The following is a 22,194-nucleotide window of genomic DNA, read 5'->3' on the forward strand; positions in this document are numbered from 1 at the left end:
GCGAACTTGTGTCTTGTCTTTAGTCATTGACAAAACGCGGTCGTGCGCGCTTTAGCAGCCGATTCACCCAGAATGTTGCGCGGCCAGTACCAGACTTGAGGCCATGCAAAGTATTTTTTTTTTTCTACTGAGTCCGCCGGCTGAACGGTTATGACGCTGTGTTGGCTGACTACTCGGGACAAGTTGTTACTAAGATTGCCCAAGTACCGAACGGGACTGCCTTTTGCACAACTGTCGCGTTCGCACTGGTCACGGCCGCAGCTGTCTGAGATTAGAATGCAAAACATATCCTTGTTTCCGCCTCTTTGTTTCCGCCTGATAAAGAAAGCACTGAAGAAATCGCGGCAAACTATAATTTGGAAAACTTGTGCTACAGAACACACTCACTAGTTCAGAAAAAAAATGGCTGTGGCTTAGGTAAGGTTAAGCCCAGGATGCGAAGCATACTAGCCTTTATTTTAGTTGTTGAACCACTGTTTAGCCTGGTGAACTGCTGTTGCTTGGCTATATTTGGTTCGGCTAGACGAAGAAACAACTCATGCATTACTTCTTCGCCTTCAAGAGTGGAACGCGACAGCGTTCCCGTCGACCCGCCAAGGGGTGTAAGACAATGGGCTACAGGGCAGCGACTACGCGCCCCGCATTGGACGCGGTGAGCGTCGAGCAAAGCAGCGTTCGGCGCGGCAACGAAATGTGCGCCTGAGCAAGAGACGCACGCCTTAGAAACAGCGCGTTTCTAAGGCAACACCGCATTCACTAGAGGCGCTTTTGTACCGCTTTGAAGCGTTGTACTCGTGGCTCAGTGGTAGCGTCTCCGTCCCACACTCCGGAGACCCTGGTTCGATTCCCACCCAGCCCGTCTTGCAAGAGTTGAGCCAAAGCCACTTCTCCTCTGTCGTGACGTCACGGTGTCACGTGATTTCATGGTCACCGCCGCGCCTGAGGAGCTGGGTTGAGCCCTCGTAATATGCTTCGCATAAAAAAGTAGGCAAGGAGATATAGTTGATAATTTCGTTATCACTAATTGGCGTAGAATGAGATAAAACAATATGGCCCAATTTACGCTCAGTTGCGTATCAGCAATGCGCGAAAAACACTCTCCGAAAAATAGGACAGAAAAAAAAATAAAGTTTGGTCATAAGCAATCAACAAAAAACGGAAGACACTTTGTCGAGACTAAAGCGTGAAACGGCGGAAGCCTGACACCAGTGCCAATGGCGATTCGTTGCGGCGGAAACACCACGGAGGCACACAATTCGTACACTGTGGTGTCCGATGCGCCTCGTCGCCCTGGTGCACGCGACGTATACGCTCAGCCTCTCTTGAACGCCACTTGCGTTGAGCGGCTGCCGCACGTCGCGTATTGGGAGACACCGGTTTGGCGAGACGAGGCATCCTTCACACACGATACCGCAAAGTAAACTGCCACCACCTCCGCCGCCACACCACACCCAAGCAGACGGTCGCCACGCGCGCCTCGCGACAGTGACGTCAGGCCACACAGCGCCCAATCGGGAGGCCAGCCCAAGCGCTTGACGACAGTGACGTCATTGTGCAGTGTCGAACACATGCCCGCCACGCGTGCCGATGTGATGAGTCATCCCGCGCGGCGCCGAACCACCCCGACAACCGAACTTGACGACAGTGACGTCACGCACGCGAGCCAACCAGGAGGCGCACGCCTGCGCCTAGCGACAGTGACCTCACGACACAGAGGAGACCAATCAGGAGGTGGGAAAGCTGTGACAGTTTCTGCTAACGGCCGATGACCTTGACAATGAGCCATTAAAGGCTTCCGCCTTAATAACTGTCAGCGTTTGCGAATAGCCGAACACATCAAGGAAGCTAGTGGCTTTATTTAAAAAAGAAAGAAAGAAAAGATGTGCTCGACGACACATATATGCTACACTGAGGATACTGAGGTAGCGTTTGTTGTTTCGTTTCGTAATACCGTCGAGTACAAAGCCGTGAACCACCACACTTCGAGTGGCAATATAATTGGCACGCGCGTGCATCTCAAAGAGCTCGACATCTGGCGTTCGACAACGAACACGCTACGCGAAGCTACCCTGCGCGCGCCCACTTTGTGTCACCACCGTCGTTCCAACCACCTACCAACTACCACAGACCGCCAGCCATGGACCAATAAAAAAACGGGCGAAAGAGCCAAATAAAACTATTCGCTCTTCCTTTCGGTCACTATTAAGCAGGTCTGCCGTAGCAGTTAAGCATGCTCCTTTGCTGTAGTCACCACGACTAAAGCTTCTCGTCATATTGTAAGGATATTTCCTCCCTCGCATAGCCGGAAAAAATTGACGCTGCCATGCCGGACTAAAGAAGAAAAAAGAAAGCAATTCATGACGTTACTTACTCTACAATCAACACGGTAAACGCTTGCCGTAGCACGCTGAGAACCTTCACAGGGTTGCCTGGCAATACGAGAGGGCCTCAGCACAAGCGCGCTCTGGATTGACGATTTCTTTCCTTCACCTTTGCAGCGCCAGGCTTCTTCCCACTTCTCTGGAAGTTCATCCGACCCTTCCTGACACAGCGCACGGTCGAAAAGGTGGCCATCTATGGCACAGGTGAGCGGACGGGGGATGAAAAAAAATATGTAAGGAAACTACATTAACCGTTTCGGCAGACCACGAGAGCGTACAAATCTATGAACTGTCAGCGAAACCCCCGAATGTGTTGTTATTTACAGCAGTTGCGGGCACCGCGCTTAATATATATATGAACTCTGGTTTATGTGTATACGTGGTGATGCTTACACCAAAGCAAAACTCAGTGGCTGTGAATAAAATAATGCCGGGTGGTTTCCCAAAGGGTTTAACAACAACGTGGGTAACTAACAGTTATGGAAATCCATCTATAACAGCCAGGAAATCCATCTATAAAGGGCTTTCTTATCGACGACACATTAGATAATTTATCGACTACCGCTTGTTCCATGCAGACGATTGGAAGAAGGGCCTCATGGAGCGTTTCGATCCTGACTTCATGCCGCAGCACTGGGGCGGAAACATGGTGGGACCGGACGGAGATCCTCGTTGTCCTCACCTGGTAAGCCCAACGCTTTTACGAAATATTTACAACTCTCTTTTCTCTTCTGAAGAGACGAATGCAGAATATGTGCGTGGCGAATGTTACTACAGGGCGATGCAAGGTTTTCAACCGTGTAATCTCGCATAACGCTTCTTCACTAGGCACTGTTTCATGGCTCCACTAAGTTGGGCGGTCGGTTGCCAGCACCACATTTAGGCTGAAGTGATAATTGTCATTGTCATTGTCATTCTTCGGTGACATTAGAGCGAAAAATTTCTAACAGGTGCTCTCGACGTCCATCTGAATGCACTGGAGGAAAGGTAGGTTTCTAGGGCAAATCCTCGTCGTGGGCATCCTCGAGATGCGTTTCTTCAAGCGCATTTTCTTCTTCAGTCGAAATGCGGCACCTTTCGTTAACAAAGTATTCGCTTGCTATCCTGTTTAACAATAAAGTACACGTGCTTGCATGGAGCTCACGTGCGCTATATTTCTTTGGTGGGTGAGGTCATAGTTTGTTGAAGAAATTTAATTGCTTGCATGTCGACAAGGATCGCGGACAACGCGGCCTGTCTGGGTGATCTCTCACCCTCTTGTATTCCACATAGCAAAGTTTAGTGGAAAGTTTCAACCGTCACTTAAGTGTGTGAAAGTACATTGTCACCACCCTTAACCAAAACTTGCAAGGCTTCCGATTCGCTGGAATTCAGGAAGAGCTTCCAGTCGAAGCTTGTTTTATGCGAAGCATATTACGAGGGCTCAACCCAGCTCCTCAGGCGCGGCGGTGACCATGAAATCACGTGACACCATGACGTCACGACAGAGGAGAAGTGGCTTTGGCTCAACTCTTGCAAGACGGGCTGGGTGGGAATCGAACCAGGGTCTCCGGAGTGTGGGACGGAGACGCTACCACTGAGCCACGAGTACAACGCTTCAAAGCGGTACAAAAGCGCCTCTAGTGAATGCGGTGTTGCCTTAGAAACGCGCTGTTTCTAAGGCGTGCGTCTCTTGCTCAGGCGCACATTTCGTTGCCGCGCCGAACGCTGCTTTGCTCGACGCTCACCGCGTCCAATGCGGGGCGCGTAGTCGCTGCCCTGTAGCCCATTGTCTTACACCCCTTGGCGGGTCGACGGGAACGCTGTCGCGTTCCACTCTTGAAGGCGAAGAAGTAATGCATGAGTTGTTTCTTCGTCTAGCCGAACCAAATATAGCCAAGCAACAGCAGTTCACCAGGCTAAACAGTGGTTCAACAACTAAAATAAAGGCTAGTATGCTTCGCATCCTGGGCTTAACCTTACCTAAGCCACAGCCATTTTTTGGATACGGGAGTCAGATTATTCAGCAAGACCACTGAAACTCAAATCAGTAGTGACGCCATATGGGTTACAGCTAATTTAGTGGAAGCCGTAAGCAAACTACATAGAAAATGATCAGTGGGCAGTGGGCACTAAACGCGCCACGCAACAGCCGCATCACATCAGGGAGGAGCTTTGCGCCGATCCTAACTCTCTGGCATGCGCAATCATGCGAACGACAATTCAAATTTGGAGTCGGATATCTCGGAGCACAGACACGCTAGAAGAATTCTTCCAACTGATACTGTGTAGAAACATGAATGCCTCTAATTTTTCAATACAAACAAACCCTCTTACTGCAGTCAACAAAAAGCTAATTATTCAATTTTAGTTAATTGGGCTGCTGACAGCCATAATTATCATTTCACTTTGTGTCCCTCTGGCCACATATTATTTGCACAGGTGGTGTTCGCGTGGCCCCATTGCCTAACTTTAAGAAAACCATAAAGCTTAATTTTTAACGCCCTGTACAGAGGCACGTTAAAGCGCGATATACGTATAGGGTCTCTTAAGCTTGTGGGCTGTTTATGGACGGAGGGCCTTCCACTATAAACCAAATGTTGTTTGTGCGGCAGCATGTAGTTAATACTACGCATTCGTTAGTAGTAGTAAAAGTAGTAGTAGTACCAGTAGTAGTACCAGTAGTCGTAGTAGTACCAGTAGTAGTGGTTCGGGCTTTTGATGGAAGAAGCTGAAATGTACTGAGACGGGCAAAACAGCTTATTATAAGATGTATTTTGACAGTATGTAGTCTACTTCAAAGTTTTTTCAGAATGAGAGAAAGGATTCTTGGATCGGTGCTGAGAACTCACCAGGCTGACTTCGTGCGCGTTTCGCCGCAGGTGCGCCCCGGCGGCGAAGTTCCGGCCTCGTTCAGGGAGGAACTGGCCAAGCGGCGGCTTTCGCGCGAGGCGGGCGCGTCCGTGCAACGCATCGAGCGCCGTTCCCGCTGGGAGCTGCCCATGCGCGTGGCGCGGTCCGGCGAGCGACTGTCCTGGAGCTTCCAGACGGCCACGGGGGACTTGTCCTTCGGCATCCGCTACGAGCCTCCGTTCGGGAGCGGCGGGGTCGGCGAGTACCTGATCGAGCCGCAGAGGTTGCCCTCCTGCAGCCTGGTGGCCGAGCGCGGACTCCTCGTCTGCGATAAACCCGGAACATGTGAGATTGCGAAAACTTGCTTATTAAAAGAAGAGAGAAAAAAATGGCTGTGGCTTAGCTAAGGTTAAGCCCAGGATGCGAAGCATACTAGCCTTTATTTTAACGCGACAGCGTTAAGGAGCTCGTGTCGCAGAAAAGCCGGTGTCGTCGGCTCAGGCGTGCGGCGCTTGCTCAGGCGCACATTTCGTTGTCGCACCGAACGCTGCGTTGCTCGACGCTCACCGCGTCCGATGCGGGGCGCGTAGTCGCTGCGCCGTAGCAAAGCCACCTAGAAACAGTCTCTGTAGCACGCCGCAACCTTCGCTTCTCATTCCAACGAGCAGCTCTGTCTCCAGGAGGCATCTCACCTCGTGAGTGTCTAGCAGAGGCAAGCGCAGCTGCTTAGATACCGCCGCGACCAGCCCCGTTTCTCCTCTGTCGTGACGTCACGGTGTCACGTGGTCAGCCTTGAAGGCGACGCCGCGAGCGACGGCGCGAGTTGGAGCCCCGTTTCTCCTCTGTCATGACGTCACGGTATCACGTGGTATTGAAGGCGACACCGCCGCGCCTGAGGAGCTGGGTTGAGCCCTAGTAATATGCTTCGCATAAAAGAAAAGGCTGCAATCACGCCTCGATCGAACTCGTACGCGCTAAATGAGTAGAAAAAAGTTAGATCAGGTGGGTGCAGTTAAGGAGCAGTTCAGCTGTGTTAAGAACGCATGGATTTGATAGAGCAACACAGTGAAAAGGACTCCCGAAGAATCTATGATTAGTATGTTTGGTCCGGAGTGGGGATGAAGTAACACCGGTGAGTCCTGTGACCGAATCGTCGCCAGCGGCAGCACCCTGATTGGGCGCCTACTGGAGCTGTGTGGTGAGCCCTAGGCAAGTCCACATGAGGTGTTGAAATGCCATGTTGAAGCGTCGGCATGATTGCTTGAACTGTGTGTTTGTATGAATGCACTTGTATGTTCCCACGCTGCTAAGATATTGTAAAAGATCGCAATATCATAAATGAATAAATAAATAAAAATAAAAATGTGCCCTGAAGATTGACCGATGCCATGTGTGCATCTGCTGTTAGTGGCCCGATGGCGAAGTTCCTTGAGCATTATCGATCGTCCCCAGCGCACCGCAGGTTGCTTCTCTTACTAGACATAATTTAGGCGATCTGTAGTTTTCAAATGCTTCTTGCAGACCAATCTGATTTCTTATAAGCCTGTTCTTTGAGCCACATAAAGTCTACTATAGACAATACTTATGTTTGTGAACAAAGTGACATAGGGGGGCAAAAAGAGCCGACAGCTAACTATTCGGACGCTTCGCTTTTCCTTTGCTGTCCAGTTTTAAACAAGTGTTTCTGGCGTAGCAACTTCTGAAAGTGAGGCTAATCTTGGCTCTCACGAAAATTCCTGTCAGTATTGTTTTTTCAGTTTTAGTGCCTGCTTGGAATTTGATGGCAGTGCCAGAGCACAATCGTAATGTCACGATCTGAAGCTTCTCGCTAATGTTTTATAGACTATTATCTTTGCAGTTCTGTATTTTATATTGTGGTCTATTGAACTCAAACGTGTTGTTTTCAGAAAATCTGTAAACATTGGTGGAGAGAAAATATAATGCAATAGCTACACACGATGTCAGTAGGCAGCGCGTTGTCTGTATAGCAAGACATTTATGGGTACTATTTTACAGATTGTCTAAGGAAATTCTTATGAGGTAATTGCACGGATGTGGTTGTACGGAAAAACTATTGACAAACCTGCTTTTCTCGGCGAACGTTGCAAGCAAATATACTCAGTTTGAAGATAATTTGGGACTGGACTTGTTTTGGACAAAATGTTGGGCAGAACATTATTGGTTTTGCATTCATGTCGCACAATTTGGGGCGGGCAATTCTCATAGTTACAACATCGCCTCTTTGGCTTTTTGTCCTTGTTATAATAGATCTCTATCGCCACTCTTTTGTTCAATATCTTTTTAGCTTTTCATCTTTACATGTGCCGCCTTATCCTGCTGCCAAAACGACCAACTTGCGCTCTATCTTTTCGCAGACGTCCTGGAGTTCGACAACTCTTACAGCTGGGTCAACAGCAAGACCTTGGCCTATATCGTCGAAGTCCTGCCACCGCAAGACGAGAACGGACTTGATTCGTCGTCGCTTTAATGGACTGTCTACATTACTGTCACATAGCAAAATCGAGAGTGACCTAGCTCTACGAACGAAAACGCAGAGAGGGCCATCGCCCGAAGCATACTGCGGCCACCAAGCCGCCGTGCCACTCTAGCAATGCAAGGCGGAGCTATGCAGAGAACGGTGACATTCGAACTTCGTTGCCGCGCGACAGACGGGCCTGTTCCATACTGGCGACCTACACAAGATGACATTACCGGTGCTTGCACGGTGCCTGGTACTCGTACAAACCACAGTCTTTGTGGCGCATGGACCTTAATCAAACTTTCACAAGTGGTGGTGCAGAACTGCTACCAGCGAATGAGATTGTTTTTGTGCTTGGTGCTTAGCGGTGCTGAAGACGCACTGCTTCATATAGACACTCAAGTACATATTCTCTAAAGTCTCCTGGGTGTGCCAGTGGGAAGCTATCACGTCCATTCCATATCTTTCAGTATTCAAATTATTCGCTACAACGACGCTCATTTTAGGGGCGCGTTTCTCAATTTCTGCACTTTTTATTACTATGACGGAGTCTCAGTAAAGATATTGCACGAATGCGGGGGTGATTCAGTTAGAGTTTGAAGAATGCACCATAGTAGACCGAACGCTTTGACCAAAGGCTACAATCCTGTAGCCAGTGAGTACCTAAGGGAACGCTGGCAAAATACACCGCTGTACTACTCGAAGAAAATTTGTATGTATTACAAATTGTGGTTTTTGATATCCCGAAACTGCACAATTGGTTATGGGACACGCCGTAGTGGAGCTCTACGAATTATTTTTTTGACCAGCCGGAGTTCTAAACATGCCCAAGAACACAAGTACACTACTTTTTGCATTTCGCCCCCATCAAAGTGCGGCTGCCGTGACAGGGGACTGAACCCGCCACCTCGGGGTCAGCAGCACAATGCCATAGCCACTGGGGCAACCGCGGCCACCGCAGCAGGCAATTTTTATCGGTTAGCCAGTGAATTACGTTAGTTTATTTTTGTGGCGTCAAGTCACGGCGGAGGCAATGTTCTTTCAAAAGTTGCATCTCTTGGGAATGTGTTGCGACGAGCAGGCACGTAGGGCAGCCATGTAGCGCAGTTTTTCTAGGCCTGACCTGTAAAAGAATCCATTATGGTGTCATCGATTATAAATGTGGAACTGTTGGAACGAACACTTACCATGTTAAAAGCTGGCTAAGAACTAGAGAATGCTAAGCTAGTTTGTTTTTCGTACTTGCGAAGAATAGCGCGACACACAATATGCTTGTGTGTCGGGATTCTTTCTTGGTCAGCTGTGTGCCGCGCTATTCTTCGTCACTTAAAAGCTGACACAGCAATAAAGAAGTGGATGGGGTGTTGGGGGAGGGGGAGGGGCTAGAAGAAATAAATGTGAATGAATATAACATGCGGACAAAGAATGCAAGTTAACATAACACCTTCGCTCAGCGAGCAGGATCAAATGCATACGCCGTGCAAAGGTAAGGAAGACAAGTCACCCACGTTTGTGACTTAATTTTCAAGCTTTAATAAACCGCACCGATAGGAGGGCCTTTACTCTGATCGGGTCTAATCAGCGTTAATGAATTCCATCGGAGATTACACAAACTCGCGAAAATAGGGTTACGTATATATATATATATATATATATATATATATATATATATATATACGGTACAATAAGTTACCACCGCAATTGTTACCGTGCTGCCGTCACACACTATGTTCTTAAAAATGATGGCTATAGTTTCGCTATCAGACAGCTACCCGAACGCCCTGGATGGGTAAACCATTCCTTAAGCGACTCCATATTGCACCTGGCTAAATGTGATCAACAGACCTCGGACACAGTCTCAGGCTGGAGTCATTTTATTGACGGGCATTTGTATTCGTCAGAGCAGCAGTTGTTGCTAACCTGACGAAGATCAATTTCCTTGTCGAAATGTCCTAGCTCCAGCCTGAGAATTCGACGACCGTTGATCACTTCAAGTGTCCACCTTCCTGCGAAATCCTGTCCGGTTTGGATTTCTAACGGAATGATGAACAACCTCATGTCCCCGTTATGCTTCAGCAGACCATAAGATTAGTCATCTGAAAGGGCGTTGATCCGCTTGGACAGAGGCAAATGTTCGCGAGTGCTGCTTGGGGGATCCGCGAGCAGTTTAATAACGCCTCTTATTTTTTGTGTACGCGTTACACTGCGTGTGAGACCAAAATAAGACTACTCACTGTCGCGTAAGCCGATCAAGTGACACTGCCGAACGCTTGTAATAGTACGCTCTCTGGGTTACGTCAATAAAAGTATACGTCCTGCAGTATCGTGACGCATTGCAATCGTCGACTCTTGTAGACGCGGCAGCAAACAACTAGTGGTAATTACAAGGTGGGCTGTTATAAGTACACTTGGCCTTGTAAATTCGTGCCATAAGCCTCGCAGAAGGCTTCGTGGATATTTGTTGTAGCTCGAACATCAAATGGAATGTTTGAGCGGGCAGAGCTATTTGCTTTATTTTTCACAAGCTTTAGTCCGATGCGGTATATACATATCTCGCAGAAAATAAAAGTGATAATATTGTCTAATTAAATATAAGAAAGACAGAGTCTTTTCCTCCTTATACGAGGAACGTTCACAATTGAATACGGGTTGTGGGCAGGTTTGCCTAGTGGCACTACCTCTACCGGGTGTACTAAACTGACCAGAATTCCTTCAACGTTTCGGTTCTTGTGTGCTGACCTAAGTATAAACGTGACCGGTCGATAATCAAACGTGCGAGCTCGTGATTGGAAGCGAAACATCACGAAGGCTGAAATACGTCGGCCGACGACGGCGCTCACGCGGCATTTAGTCCAGTGGCCGTGACGCGGCGTTCCGCATCAGCTGCCTTGCATGTTTTTCAATTAAGTTGCTCGCCGCCAACGCTACTAGTTGTTATAGCGAGAGAGCCTACTGTGCCAAGGTCGTCGACTGCGCCGTGGGAATCTGCGGCCTTTGAGATTTTGTGCGCAGTTACTTGCGTCGGCAATCTTGTAGGCAACGTTGTCTCTTTCACTCACCACGTGGTGGCACTAGCTCCCCGTTCAGCGTAGGGACTAAACTCAAGCGCTTCTTGCGTGTAGGCTAGCTCAGTGGCCGCGCTCGAACGCAGGAGCAACGCTGCGTTGTTGCTCTAGAGAGCGATTCCGCAGTACTGCACGAATGGCGCGGCACCTTTTCTTAACGCGAGAGAGTTAAGGGCCACGTGTCGCGGAAATTCCGGCGTCGGCGTCGCGCGTCTACCGTCTTGTGAGAGATGCATATTTCCGAGCCACGCATACCCAACCACGCAAGGCCTGCGTGTTAGCGCAAAGATGTTACTGAACTAATCGAATTTCTCAAAGTAAAATGCGTCAGAAAAATTTTTGAAGTACGAATTTTCACAAGTTGTCAACCAGTTCAAGTTGTCAATAAAAAAAAAAACTGTCATAGGCGTTACCGTAATAAACATAATTCCATGATGAGATTGTTTACTTTTTTTATTGTAACACTGACAACTGTACGCAAAACCTCAGTTTGTATTTGTCAGAGAAGCATATAGGGCTTTTGCACATGTGGATATCACAAGCTTAATCCAGTGTGCAATACACTAAGCAGCTGCTAAACTTGAACTGCAGCACTGAGGGCCACACAACACATCCATAATTAAAGGAAAATAACACAGAGGGAAGCTTCAAAATATGCTCTGTAGGGCTGCAAAGTAAAACGTGTATGAGTACACTAAATGTTAAAAGAAAAAGCAATACATCAATGTCCCATTTGCCTTCAAGCTTATTATCAAGTTCAAGTTTATTATGAGCATATGTACAACTGGAATCTGTTCGCACACCCGCAATCAAGGTGGCTGTATGAGGAGTGCTGGCTGCTTCGGCGTCAGAAAAAGAAAGAAATTGGATGAATATCAACACCAGTGCCATTGCTTCTTGCCTCTCACCTGCACATGCCTCCGCGGCATCTTTGTTGGTGGAGTGGGTTATGTAAGCCATCCTGTCCGTCCATCCGTCCTTAGGCCATTACATTGCCGTAAATGCCAGAAAATCGGGCACGTAAGTGCCGTGTGCGTGAACAAGAACACATGTCCCCGCTGTGGTGGTGATCCGAGTTGACGTGTGCTGGCTCTGACTTGAAGTTCCCTAACTACGATGGGCCGCACGAGGCAACGTCAAAGGATTGTCCAAAATTAGACTGAAAGGTCCGTGCTAAGGAAAATGATACGAGATCGATCTACACACAGAGAAGCGGCTAACAAGGTACACCGGCCGCCGCCAGAGTCGCTCACACAATCGCAGGAGAAATCAGAATCGACAGCAGGACAACCTGTACTCATTGAAATGTCGTCGCGCGCTCCTGCTATTCCTCAAACGCCAGGACCACCTTTAGCAACGTCTACTCTTCTGAACACCAAGGACACTACTATGTGGCCTTCCCTGCCGTCTCGGAGTACAGAAGTGCAGCCGGAACGCCAGCATGAACATGAACCTTCATCGTCGGATGGGCAAATTAAGGCAATGCTTGCACAGTTGGTTCGTTCCTTGCGAATGCTGCTTGTAGGAGTTAAGACTCCCGTTGCGAAGGCTGCGGTGCGGATTCTCGATGCACTAGAACCAGTGCATGCTGCTATATAAAAACTAGCGAACACCATTGCATCATAAACTTCAAGGTTATCACTGCAGGAAAGGATAAGCCGTTCCGTAATATTTCAGTGGAGTGCACGATGTCTACGGGGTCACCTGGGGGATTTCAAAGAGAGGGCTGGAAGCATAGATTTCTAGTTATTGTGATATGCGAGCCGAATATGACATCGCCATTTAGACTCTCTGGATACGAACAATACGCGCCGGAGACAAATGGAAATCCTAGCAATATTTTAGTATGCGTGCGATGTGACCTCACCTATTCGCTTAACCAAGTTCCGGTGCATATTAGCAACGAGTACGTTTTTATAACACTGAAGCTAAAGCACCGGACTATCTCGATAATCAGTGGCAATATTTTTCCCAGGGGAAGATTTGACTCTGGACGCCTGAAACTTGTTCTTGACTCCAGCCAAGGATCTCACATTATTGTAGGTGACTTCAACGTGCCCGTGGGGTAGTAGGGCCACGAATATTTCAGGAAGACAAGTTCTTTACTTCACAAGCTGCAGTGGTCTTGAGAACTGCAGTGGTCTTCACAAGCTGCAGTGGAACAATGGCTCACCAACATTTTTTTGTGGCACAACATACAGCAGCTGCCTTGATTTAGCTATCGCTTCACGAGGCATATCGTCTGCTGGCTGGTGCACAGATGCTGAAACGTATGGTAGTGATCACCTACCCATTTATGTACAATCGAGACGGTTCACAAGACTACCAAGTTCTTATATACGACGCACTGACTGGGATGCTTTTCAAAACAAGCTGGAAGAGCCCTGCAACTGTATAATTTCTCCGAAAGAGACTGAAAAGCGCATTGCAGCAGCAATACACGCAACAACACGAATCATCCAAACATCAAATTCAAGAACATCCGTTGACGTTATATATGAAGACCTGCGGGCAGTCCGACGTCGCGCCGAGAGGAAATACAGGCAAACTAAATTGATATCAGACGTGAGGACGTCACGCCATGTGCAAAAGAAAATTCAAAGATACTTAGACAAGCTTGACAGACAACGTTGGAGGTCGTTTGCACCAGCCGGTACCCAAGGAAACCGTTGTCTCCGATATGGCATGTCGTACAAGCCCTACCATCTTCTTCAAAACTACGTCCCTTCCGAGCTTTGGCCATCATCTAGACGCGCAGTGAGAAGGAAATTGCGGAAGATTTCTCTATGCACCCCTCCAGATCTACAACAGCAGTAGCTTCACTACTCAGATGCGCTCCTTCAACAATGGCCGTTCGTCTCGACTTCCCATTCATGCTGGAAGAGCTACGTGCAGCGATTGCCTCTTCAAGACACTCAAGTGCGCCGGGGCGTGATGGCGTTATCTATTCTACCTTGCGTCATCAGGCCCTCGAGCGACTGAAGTGCTTCTGGCTTTATACAATCTCTCTTGGTCCTGGGAACTGTGCCTGCACACCGGAAGACAAGCAAGATCGTGTCATTTTTGAATCCAGGCAAAACACCCCATGCTATGATTTCCTACATACATGTGGCGCTTGCCAGTTGCATAGGAAAAACAAAGGAATGCATGGTCTTGACGCACCTGGAGTGGTTTTTGGAGCAGCGTAATATATATGCAGACGTAATGACAGGTTTCCGAAAGGGTAGGTCGTCAATCGACGTTATTGACCTAGTAACAACTATTGAACAACAAACACGTCGCCGTCGATTGACGGCTTCTGTCTTTCTTGATATCAAGGGTGCTTTTGACAATGCTCTACATGATGCAATTTTGAATGCCCTTGAAGAACATGGCATCGGTGGCCGTATGTATCAGTGGATAGCCAGCTATCTTCAAGAGAGAACGATATTCATGAGAACTCTAGACGGTGAAACAAGGAAGCATTCCGTGTATCGTGGGGTGCCTCCAGGAGGCGTACTGAGCCCAACTTTATTTAATGTCGTTCTCGTTGGACTCGTCAAAGAACTCACAGGCACAGTCTCAGTCTCTGCGTACGCAGATGATATCTGTATATCGACCACGAGATCAACGCGCTTGCAAGTGCAAACGAAGCTGCAGCGTGCGGTGTCAATAACATCGACACACCTAAACAGTCGAGGATTGCATCTCTAGCCCACAAAAAGTGTAACCATGGCATTTACACGGAGTTCAATAGCCTGCTAACTCTTTATGATTGATGGGAAGATTATACCTTCGGTAACCCACTACAAGTTTCTCGGAGTCATCATCGAACGTGACTTGTCTTGGTCGAAGCACATCTCTGCATTGAGAAAAAAAGCTGGACAGCTTTACTCAGACCATTCGACATATGTCCGGAAAATCATGGAGGCCATACAAATAATCTCTTCTGAAGTTCTACCAGGCATCTTTTGTTGGCTACCTCCGCTACAATGCGCCTGTACTTTCTCGGCTTAGTACAACTGCTGTACGCACACTTGAGAGTGCTCAGGCTCGCGCACTGAGAATTTGCCTAGGACTACCACGATGTGCAGGGACCAACTGTTAACCTACAACGAAATCACCAAGCACTATTACTTAGGGCGCAGGGAATTCCCGTTGCCACATCCTAAATTAAATAGGCCGCAGGCGGTTACATTAAGGCTTCTGCAGACACGGACGTACCCTAACCCTGTCATCATGAATAAAATTAATCCGGACTGCGGGGTTTCAGTCTATTGTAGTAAGTGTGGGGGTTTGCTCGATTTACAACACATGCTGTGGCGCTGCTTGGCGTTGGCCGGTGATGGTTCTCGAGGTGAACAGTGGTGGCAGCGAATGCTGCACAGTGAAGTGCTGGCGGACCAGCTCAGGGCTGTCCAGAGGGCCCGTGTGATAGCAGAGGGGCTCGGCCTCTCTGTACCGACGTGGGAGTGGCCCGCATCAGTCCCAGACTGATCCCTCAGGACCTAAATAAAGTTCTTCATACCATACCATACCATACCACGATGTGTGTCTACTTGGGGCACTATTGCAGAGGCACGCGCGTGCCTAGCTCGAGTTTATCTGCAACATGAGCCATTGCGAGTGCATTTAAGGCTACTGACTAGACACAGGAATCATCATCATCATCAGCCTGATTACGCCCACTGCAGGGCAAAGGCCTCTCCCATATTTCTCCAACAACCCCGGTCATGTACTAATTGCGGCCATGCCGTCTCTGCAAACTTCTTAATCTCATCCGCCCACCTAACTTTCTGCCGTCCCCTGCCACGCTTCCCTTCCCTTGGAATCCAGTCAGTAACCCTTAATGACCATCGGTTACCTTCCCTCCTCATTACATGTCCTGCCCATGCCCATTTCTTTTTCTTGATTTCAACTAAGATGTTATTAACTCGTGTTTGTTCCCTCACCCAATCTGCTCTTTTCTTATCCCTTAACGTTACACCTATCATTCTTCTTTCCATAGCTCGTTGCGTCATCCTCAATTTAAGTAGAACCCTTTTCGTAAGCCTCCAGGTTTCTGCCCCGTACGTGAGGGCTGGTAAGACACAGCTGTTATAAACTTTTCTCTTGAGGGATAATGGCAATCTGCTGTTCATGATCTGAGAATGCCTGCCAAACGCACCCCAGCCCATTCTTATTCTTCTGATTATTTCAGTCTCATGATCCGGATCCGCAGTCACTACCTGCCCTAAGTAGATGTATTCCCTTACCACTTCCAGTGCCTCACTACCTATCGTAAACTGCTGTTCTCTTCCGACAGGCCGCCATTGAGACACAGGAATCATCCACTCACAAACATCACAAGCATACGGCTTGTCGCCACCTACGCAGAAGCCGTGTTGTCGCAGCAAGACTTACTGCCATCGGATTTCAAACCGCACGACATACCAGAAGTTCCACTCTGGACGATGGCAAAGCGAACGGTGAGGCTCTCAATCTCTGGAATAACGAAGAAGTCGAAAATGCCGCTTGCGAGGCTCAAGCATTTCGCGTTATCCTACATTGCTTACATGTATGGATATCCCGAACATGTTTTTGCAGATGGTTCTGTGAAACAGAGATCTTCGGTGGCGGGTTACACTGTACCTGGAAGGGGCATCGCACAACGGTTCAAGATAGCACACAGAACGTCCTCTACAGCCGCTGAGTTGACCGGAGTTCGAGAAGCAATTCGCTTCATACTGCAACAAAGCCTTGAGAAGTGGACAGTGTTCTGTAACTCAAAACGAGCTCTGCAACTCATTAGCAATTATATGAATCACAGAACCGCATATAGTCCTCTGGTTTATGATATGTCTCTGCTTGCTGAGGCGTCTCAATACGGGCATACCATCGTGTTGCAGTTGATTCCTATGTCATTGTGGAATAGCTGGAAAGCTTCTTCTGGGCAATCAAAATTTAAGTTGCTGCAATTTCATGCCGTTAAAGTTTATGGTTATGTAACTGTCTGCGTGCATATCGCGTGATCTAAAGACAACGTATGTCGTTTACGCTGCGCAATTAGCTGCAACAGATTCTGGTTGATCGCCACCGTGCCAGCGAAATGAGCTGTACCGATTCACAATGTGCTGTTTTTCGTTCTGCTCATGCGAGCTACAAAACTTATTTGTATCTTTGGCATACATCATTACTTCCGGTGAATCAGCTACATTAACTATATAATCTACATAAATTAGGAATAATGACGTACCCTATTCGGAGCCTTGAGGTAGGCCTTACTAATTGTCGTAAATGCGCATATTATTAGAAGGGAGTGCACTCGCGACGTTGTTAAGTGAAAGTTCTTGAAATGCGGCCGATATTTTGAAGTATAATTTTTTCATATATTTGATCATTGAATTGCGCTGGTGTATTACTGTCACGTTCAACAGATGGCCGAAGAGGCAATGTGCAACATTTCTCGACATGTATGGCACGAAATAAAAAAAAAGGGGGGGGGGAGGGGGAAGCCTTAATATGCGTTTCAAGTAATCAAGCTTTAACCGCAACATTAACAAAAATACCACTTTGAAATAATACTTAATCAGTTTAAGCTCATTTTGTGTTGCGCTCCAATGTTTCGCTCCTCCAGCCTGGCCAGTGCCGCCCGGCCGTGCCCTATCTTGGAGGCAATCTCTCGCCGATGCAAAAAATTTGCGAGCGGAGATGGCTGGTGGCTACACGTGCACTGCCTTTCCGCGCGCCTAATGCTGGAGTTCGCGTAATCTGAGGTTTCGGAGCCGCGTTGACGGGAGTGGCAGCAGACGCGTTCGCTCCCCTCTATACGTTATTCATCACGCCAGCATTGGGACATCGAGTGTTCGCGGTCGTCCAGTGAGATCTGTTCGTATTTTCCTGTGCGCGCGTGACATCATGCTTGTTAATTTTATTAAATGCGTAAGCATTTCTATGCCTACCCAACCAGGAAACCTGTCCGTCCGTCCGTCCATCACGCGAGACGATCGCTTTTAACTAAGGACCCGCTGCAGCGAACGAATTGACCTTCGTTATGCTTCTCGCTTCAGCGCGAACTAAGCGGCGAGAACGCAACGCACACGAAGCTATCAGCACTCGGTGCACTTTGTCCCCATCGCAAATCGCTTTCAACATAAGGCACGTGCGGGAGCACCATACGCAACCACCGCCGGAATACGGTTCATCCCGGTTGATTATGGTACGAATCGAGAGCAAGCAGCATCATCGACCACGTCTACGTACGAGGTCTACCGAACGTGACAGTGTTCATTTACGTCACGGACTACAGTGCGCATCGGCTAGTGCTTATCTTCCACGAAGCAGCGGCATCATCCAAACGTACGATCATTCAATTTGAAGATAAAGAAGAAACGCAACAAGAAGAACAAAAAAAGAAACAGTGTATACGTAATTTGTGCTGCATATATTGGCTTCATTTACAAGATCTCTCTCGTCATTTCATCTGACGTCCACATCCTCTGGGTGTTATCTATAACATGAGTGAACATTGCTGCTACTCGCCCCTTCTTCGTCGTCTCGTGCTGGTCTCAATTAAAATTTTGGGGTTGCAAACGCGCTTCTCCGTTTCGCCATTCTTTCGCGATGTTTATCGCAATTATACCGCACACAGCAGCATACGACGACGAAACAGCAGGTGATTAGTAGTAAATGCTTACGCATCGTTTAGATAACTCCCACGGGAGATTCTGCATGTAATTTTTTAGTAAGCGAACGTGTACTCTAAATTACATGGCCGATAAAAGAAGGAACATTACTGCATATAGTTGTCTAATACTTTGCTTTCGCTGTCACTGTCCCTGCTTCGGCTTTCGGACGAAACGGCCATTTTTTATGGCAGTTTTATGGCGTGGGAGACCTAAGCCCGGGTCGCGTTAAACCTTGTCGGACGTTCAATAAAGTTGTGTCCAACCATCCATCGCAATTACACAGACGCTTTCACTTTCACTTTATTACCTTACAGCCCCCTCTTCGGGGTATTACATAAAGGGTGGGTCACAAAGAATATGAAAAACAAAGAATATCAAAATGCTAGAAGGCATAACGTGAGGCAGTTTCTTATTTCGCGCCGTCGGCGCCGCCCATTCGCGCCGCTGTCGCCTTGCTGTTCCGCTATTGACGGCGGTGAAGCACGGCGTAGCTTGTAGGACAACACGGCATTTCAGTGATTCCTCACAATGAGCGAAGTGGGAAGTGGAACTTTGAGGCACCTTCAACGAACACTAAAACGTTATCCATGTCTGCCCGATTTGGCTGCACCACAGAAATGGCTAACGTTTTGCTTATTGGATGGTGCCACAAAGCTCCACTTTCCTCTTTGTTCATTTCGTGGAACTCACACCTGCCACTTTCTGAATTTCTGCGCTAGTGGACGCATGTGTGTTTTTTTCTTCTTTTCTCTCGTCCCTTGATCTCACATTATATAATAACCGGTAGTAGCACGTCAAGCCTTCATTTTCTTAGGCTAACCGCTGCACACGTGATTTAAATTTCTCTCAGCAGCGCACGCGTATTTTCACTACTGGTTTCCTTGCAGTACATTAGTGCAATTGGGAAATCGGGTGCACGGTGGGTGGGCTATATGCGGTGTGAATAACTTTAAGTGGCAGGGCGTGGTTCGAGAGATTACTGCCCTAGGCTATAGCGGTTTTGCATAACTCAGCACCAACACTCTGATCAGTTGAGTTCGCAGGACCTAAATACAAAATATTATGCCTTTTTCTTCACTAGTGTAGATACCGGAAACTGAGTGAGGTTTCGAAAGAATGCCAATAACATAAAAGAAAGAAAAAAAGAAGTCTGGAACCCAGAGGCGTGAAGCGTTAAGCTTTTGGTCAGTAAAGGACTAACGGTAACTCTGTAAACCACTCTGTAATCTAGGAAATTATAAATGTTTTGATCATCGCTTCCATCACTGGTCCTGATGTCGGTTTTCAATGACTGCCGAACCACGTTGGAATTACAGGGAACAACAAAGCTAATAAACTGGCGGCTGCAGAGGAGGCGTTAGTGTTACTTGAGTTACATTTGCTTTATCAGGTGCTAGGACTGTTCTTCGCATCTTGCGGCACACGCTTTCTGCACGGGCATATGGTTCGATAAGCAGGCCAATTCGTCTCTCCTGCAGCCCCGATTCCTGCAGTTTTCAACAAACGCAAAAAAGAAAAAAAATTAACTGCACGTTCTACACGCTCCTCTATCATCTCCCCTTGGATATAGCTAACACGCTTCACTTCTTGGGCTGCCTTAAATGATTTTCTAGGAAGGCAGTATTTTCTGCGCCAGCCCAGACGCGTCAGTGGTGCATATACTTACATAATGCCTGCGATACCGAGAACAGCGGGATTGTCTGAGTGACTGTTTGAGCATGCTTGACGGGCGCCCTCTAACAGTTAGCGGAGTGCTTGGACCGTGGTCGCACACTAATTAGCAGAGGCGCACGATCGGTGACCTTCAAGGCTTCCTAATAGACTGCAGTAACCTCGTGGACAGCCTCCGAGCACAATGTTTCGTGTTGTTTGATGGCCACTTGAGTGTTATGCATTTATTTGATTACGTTTTGTGCGCAATTGTTGATGTTCATTCTGTCTGCCAAGAATTGTGTGGTATTCTCCCCATAGGGATGCGGTGAGTGCACAAAATAACGAGGCCGTGCTTTGCAGTGCTGATCCCCGTGATTCCTTTCTAAACAACCATACGAAATAAACAGGCAATGACGTGAGAGACAGCATAGGGAAAATTAATTGCTGCGTTTAGTTGGAATGTAGGAAGAGTAATAAAAAAAAAAGGAATGAGTGTAGACGATGAAACAACTTACTGTAGGTAGGAGTCGTACTCTCATATATTCCGTATCACGTAGTGCGGCCCTTTACCAATTAAATTATGGCGACTGCCATCTTTCCGTCCACTGTATTGAGTACTTAGTTATGTGTAAGATATTAGCCGTGGGGGTATTCGCCAGCGCCACTTAGGCCGTGGCGGTGGATGAGAACATCGTTTAGGGCACCAAATTCTGCGGGACGCATAATATCGAGGTTCACATTAGGTAGGTTACGCAGCACGTGTTCCCGCCCTGAATTTTTCACTTCACGCGGATCATGTTTCGCGATCCCTCGTTTGTGCTTGTTCTGCAATTAAGCTGAAACAGCTGACCTTCTTTTTTTGTATTGTGCCCAGTCGATAAGAAGCTGTCAGGAACGCACCATTTGCCCTCCTTTTATTTTGGTCATTCCGTTCTTAGTCATAATCAGAGAAAGGTATCTACTGCGATGGAAAATTTTATTTCTGAATATCGCGATCGAGAAGCCTAACCTAACGGCTTTTTTATTTTCTTTCTCTCCATGCTAGTTGTATTTTTTTTACACTTCTCTACGTCTGTTCCTGCAGACATGACGGCTTTCAATTTATTTTTAGTTCTCACAAACTTTCAAGGTGTAGTGTACATAGAATACCCCGCAGATTTTTCTTTCTCACGAATCCAAATTCTTCGCCGATATGCACCACACGGGTTACAGCCCAGGATTTTCTAAACGTATTAACATCATCATAAATCATCATCGTTATCATCATCAGCATGTTCCACACTTTGCGCGTGTACCGTAGAACATATGCAGAATATTAAGAAGAAGAAGAAGAATGTCGAGTGTGCGTGGTGCCTCGGGCCACAACTAAGGTAAACAAAATCGTTTGACCCGTCGTCAATATGATGGTTAGATAAACAACAAGTTCCTAAGGATCTGCTATGGCTGCCGTTGGTTTCGCAGTGGGCGACGGCAGCGGCATTTCGAAGGAGGCGGAATGTGAAAACCCCCGTGTATACTTAGATTTAAGTGCACGTTAAAGGACCCTACGTGTTCAACATTATTCTGGAGTCCCCCAGCACGGCTTGCCTCATAATCAGATCGTGGATCTTGGAGCGCCAAACCCCCGTAATATCATTATCATCCCCCATTATGACCCTTTTTCTTCCCCTCTTCCCCTTCCCTTACGTAGAGTAGCAGGCCAGATTCTCCATTATCCGGCCGACCTCTCTACATTTTCCAATCATTAAAATACTTCTTCTTCTTCTTCATTTCGCAGTGGTTTGCAATTTTCATTGAGGGTACAGCTGCGACTGGTGTGAGTCGTTGTTAGATGTATATACATTTGTGTGTCCGCCCACAAGCGTTGTCCAGATCGCGCCAAAGCGAGATCTCGTGCGTACGCGTTCGAGCTCAAACATAAAGACAAAGCATGCCCAGTCGTGCACTTGCAAAGCTATAGCGCTCTTGCCATAAGCGACGATAGGTGGTGTCGCGAATGCGTATAGAGCGGCTCACGGTGTTCCCCGCAAAGCTCTTACTAGAGGGAACTCTGGCGCTAGCCTATGGAAAGTGCAAATATGGCCAGCATGGGAACGATGAATATCATTCCCATGGGCCAGCCAGCATGGGCTCATGAA

The 22,194-nt window shown here is 47.6% G+C and overlaps 1 protein-coding gene across 1 annotated transcript in view; it reads left to right on the forward strand.

Moving 5' to 3' along the window:
* LOC135913943 (SEC14-like protein 2) overlaps positions 1-10,012 on the forward strand; it is a 55,410-nt gene extending 45,398 nt beyond the window's left edge. The window contains exons 9-12 of the mRNA XM_065446642.2: positions 2,499-2,585; positions 2,960-3,066; positions 5,243-5,558; positions 7,589-10,012. Of these exons, the coding sequence (XP_065302714.1) occupies positions 2,499-2,585; positions 2,960-3,066; positions 5,243-5,558; positions 7,589-7,701 (623 nt within the window). The 3' untranslated portion in view covers positions 7,702-10,012. The remainder of the gene's footprint in view (positions 1-2,498; positions 2,586-2,959; positions 3,067-5,242; positions 5,559-7,588) is intronic.
* The last annotated feature ends 12,182 nt before the right edge of the window (positions 10,013-22,194 follow it).

The sequence above is a fragment of the Dermacentor albipictus genome, chromosome 5, assembly GCF_038994185.2.
Source record: "Dermacentor albipictus isolate Rhodes 1998 colony chromosome 5, USDA_Dalb.pri_finalv2, whole genome shotgun sequence".
In the NCBI taxonomy this organism is placed as follows: Eukaryota; Metazoa; Arthropoda; class Arachnida; order Ixodida; family Ixodidae; genus Dermacentor; species Dermacentor albipictus.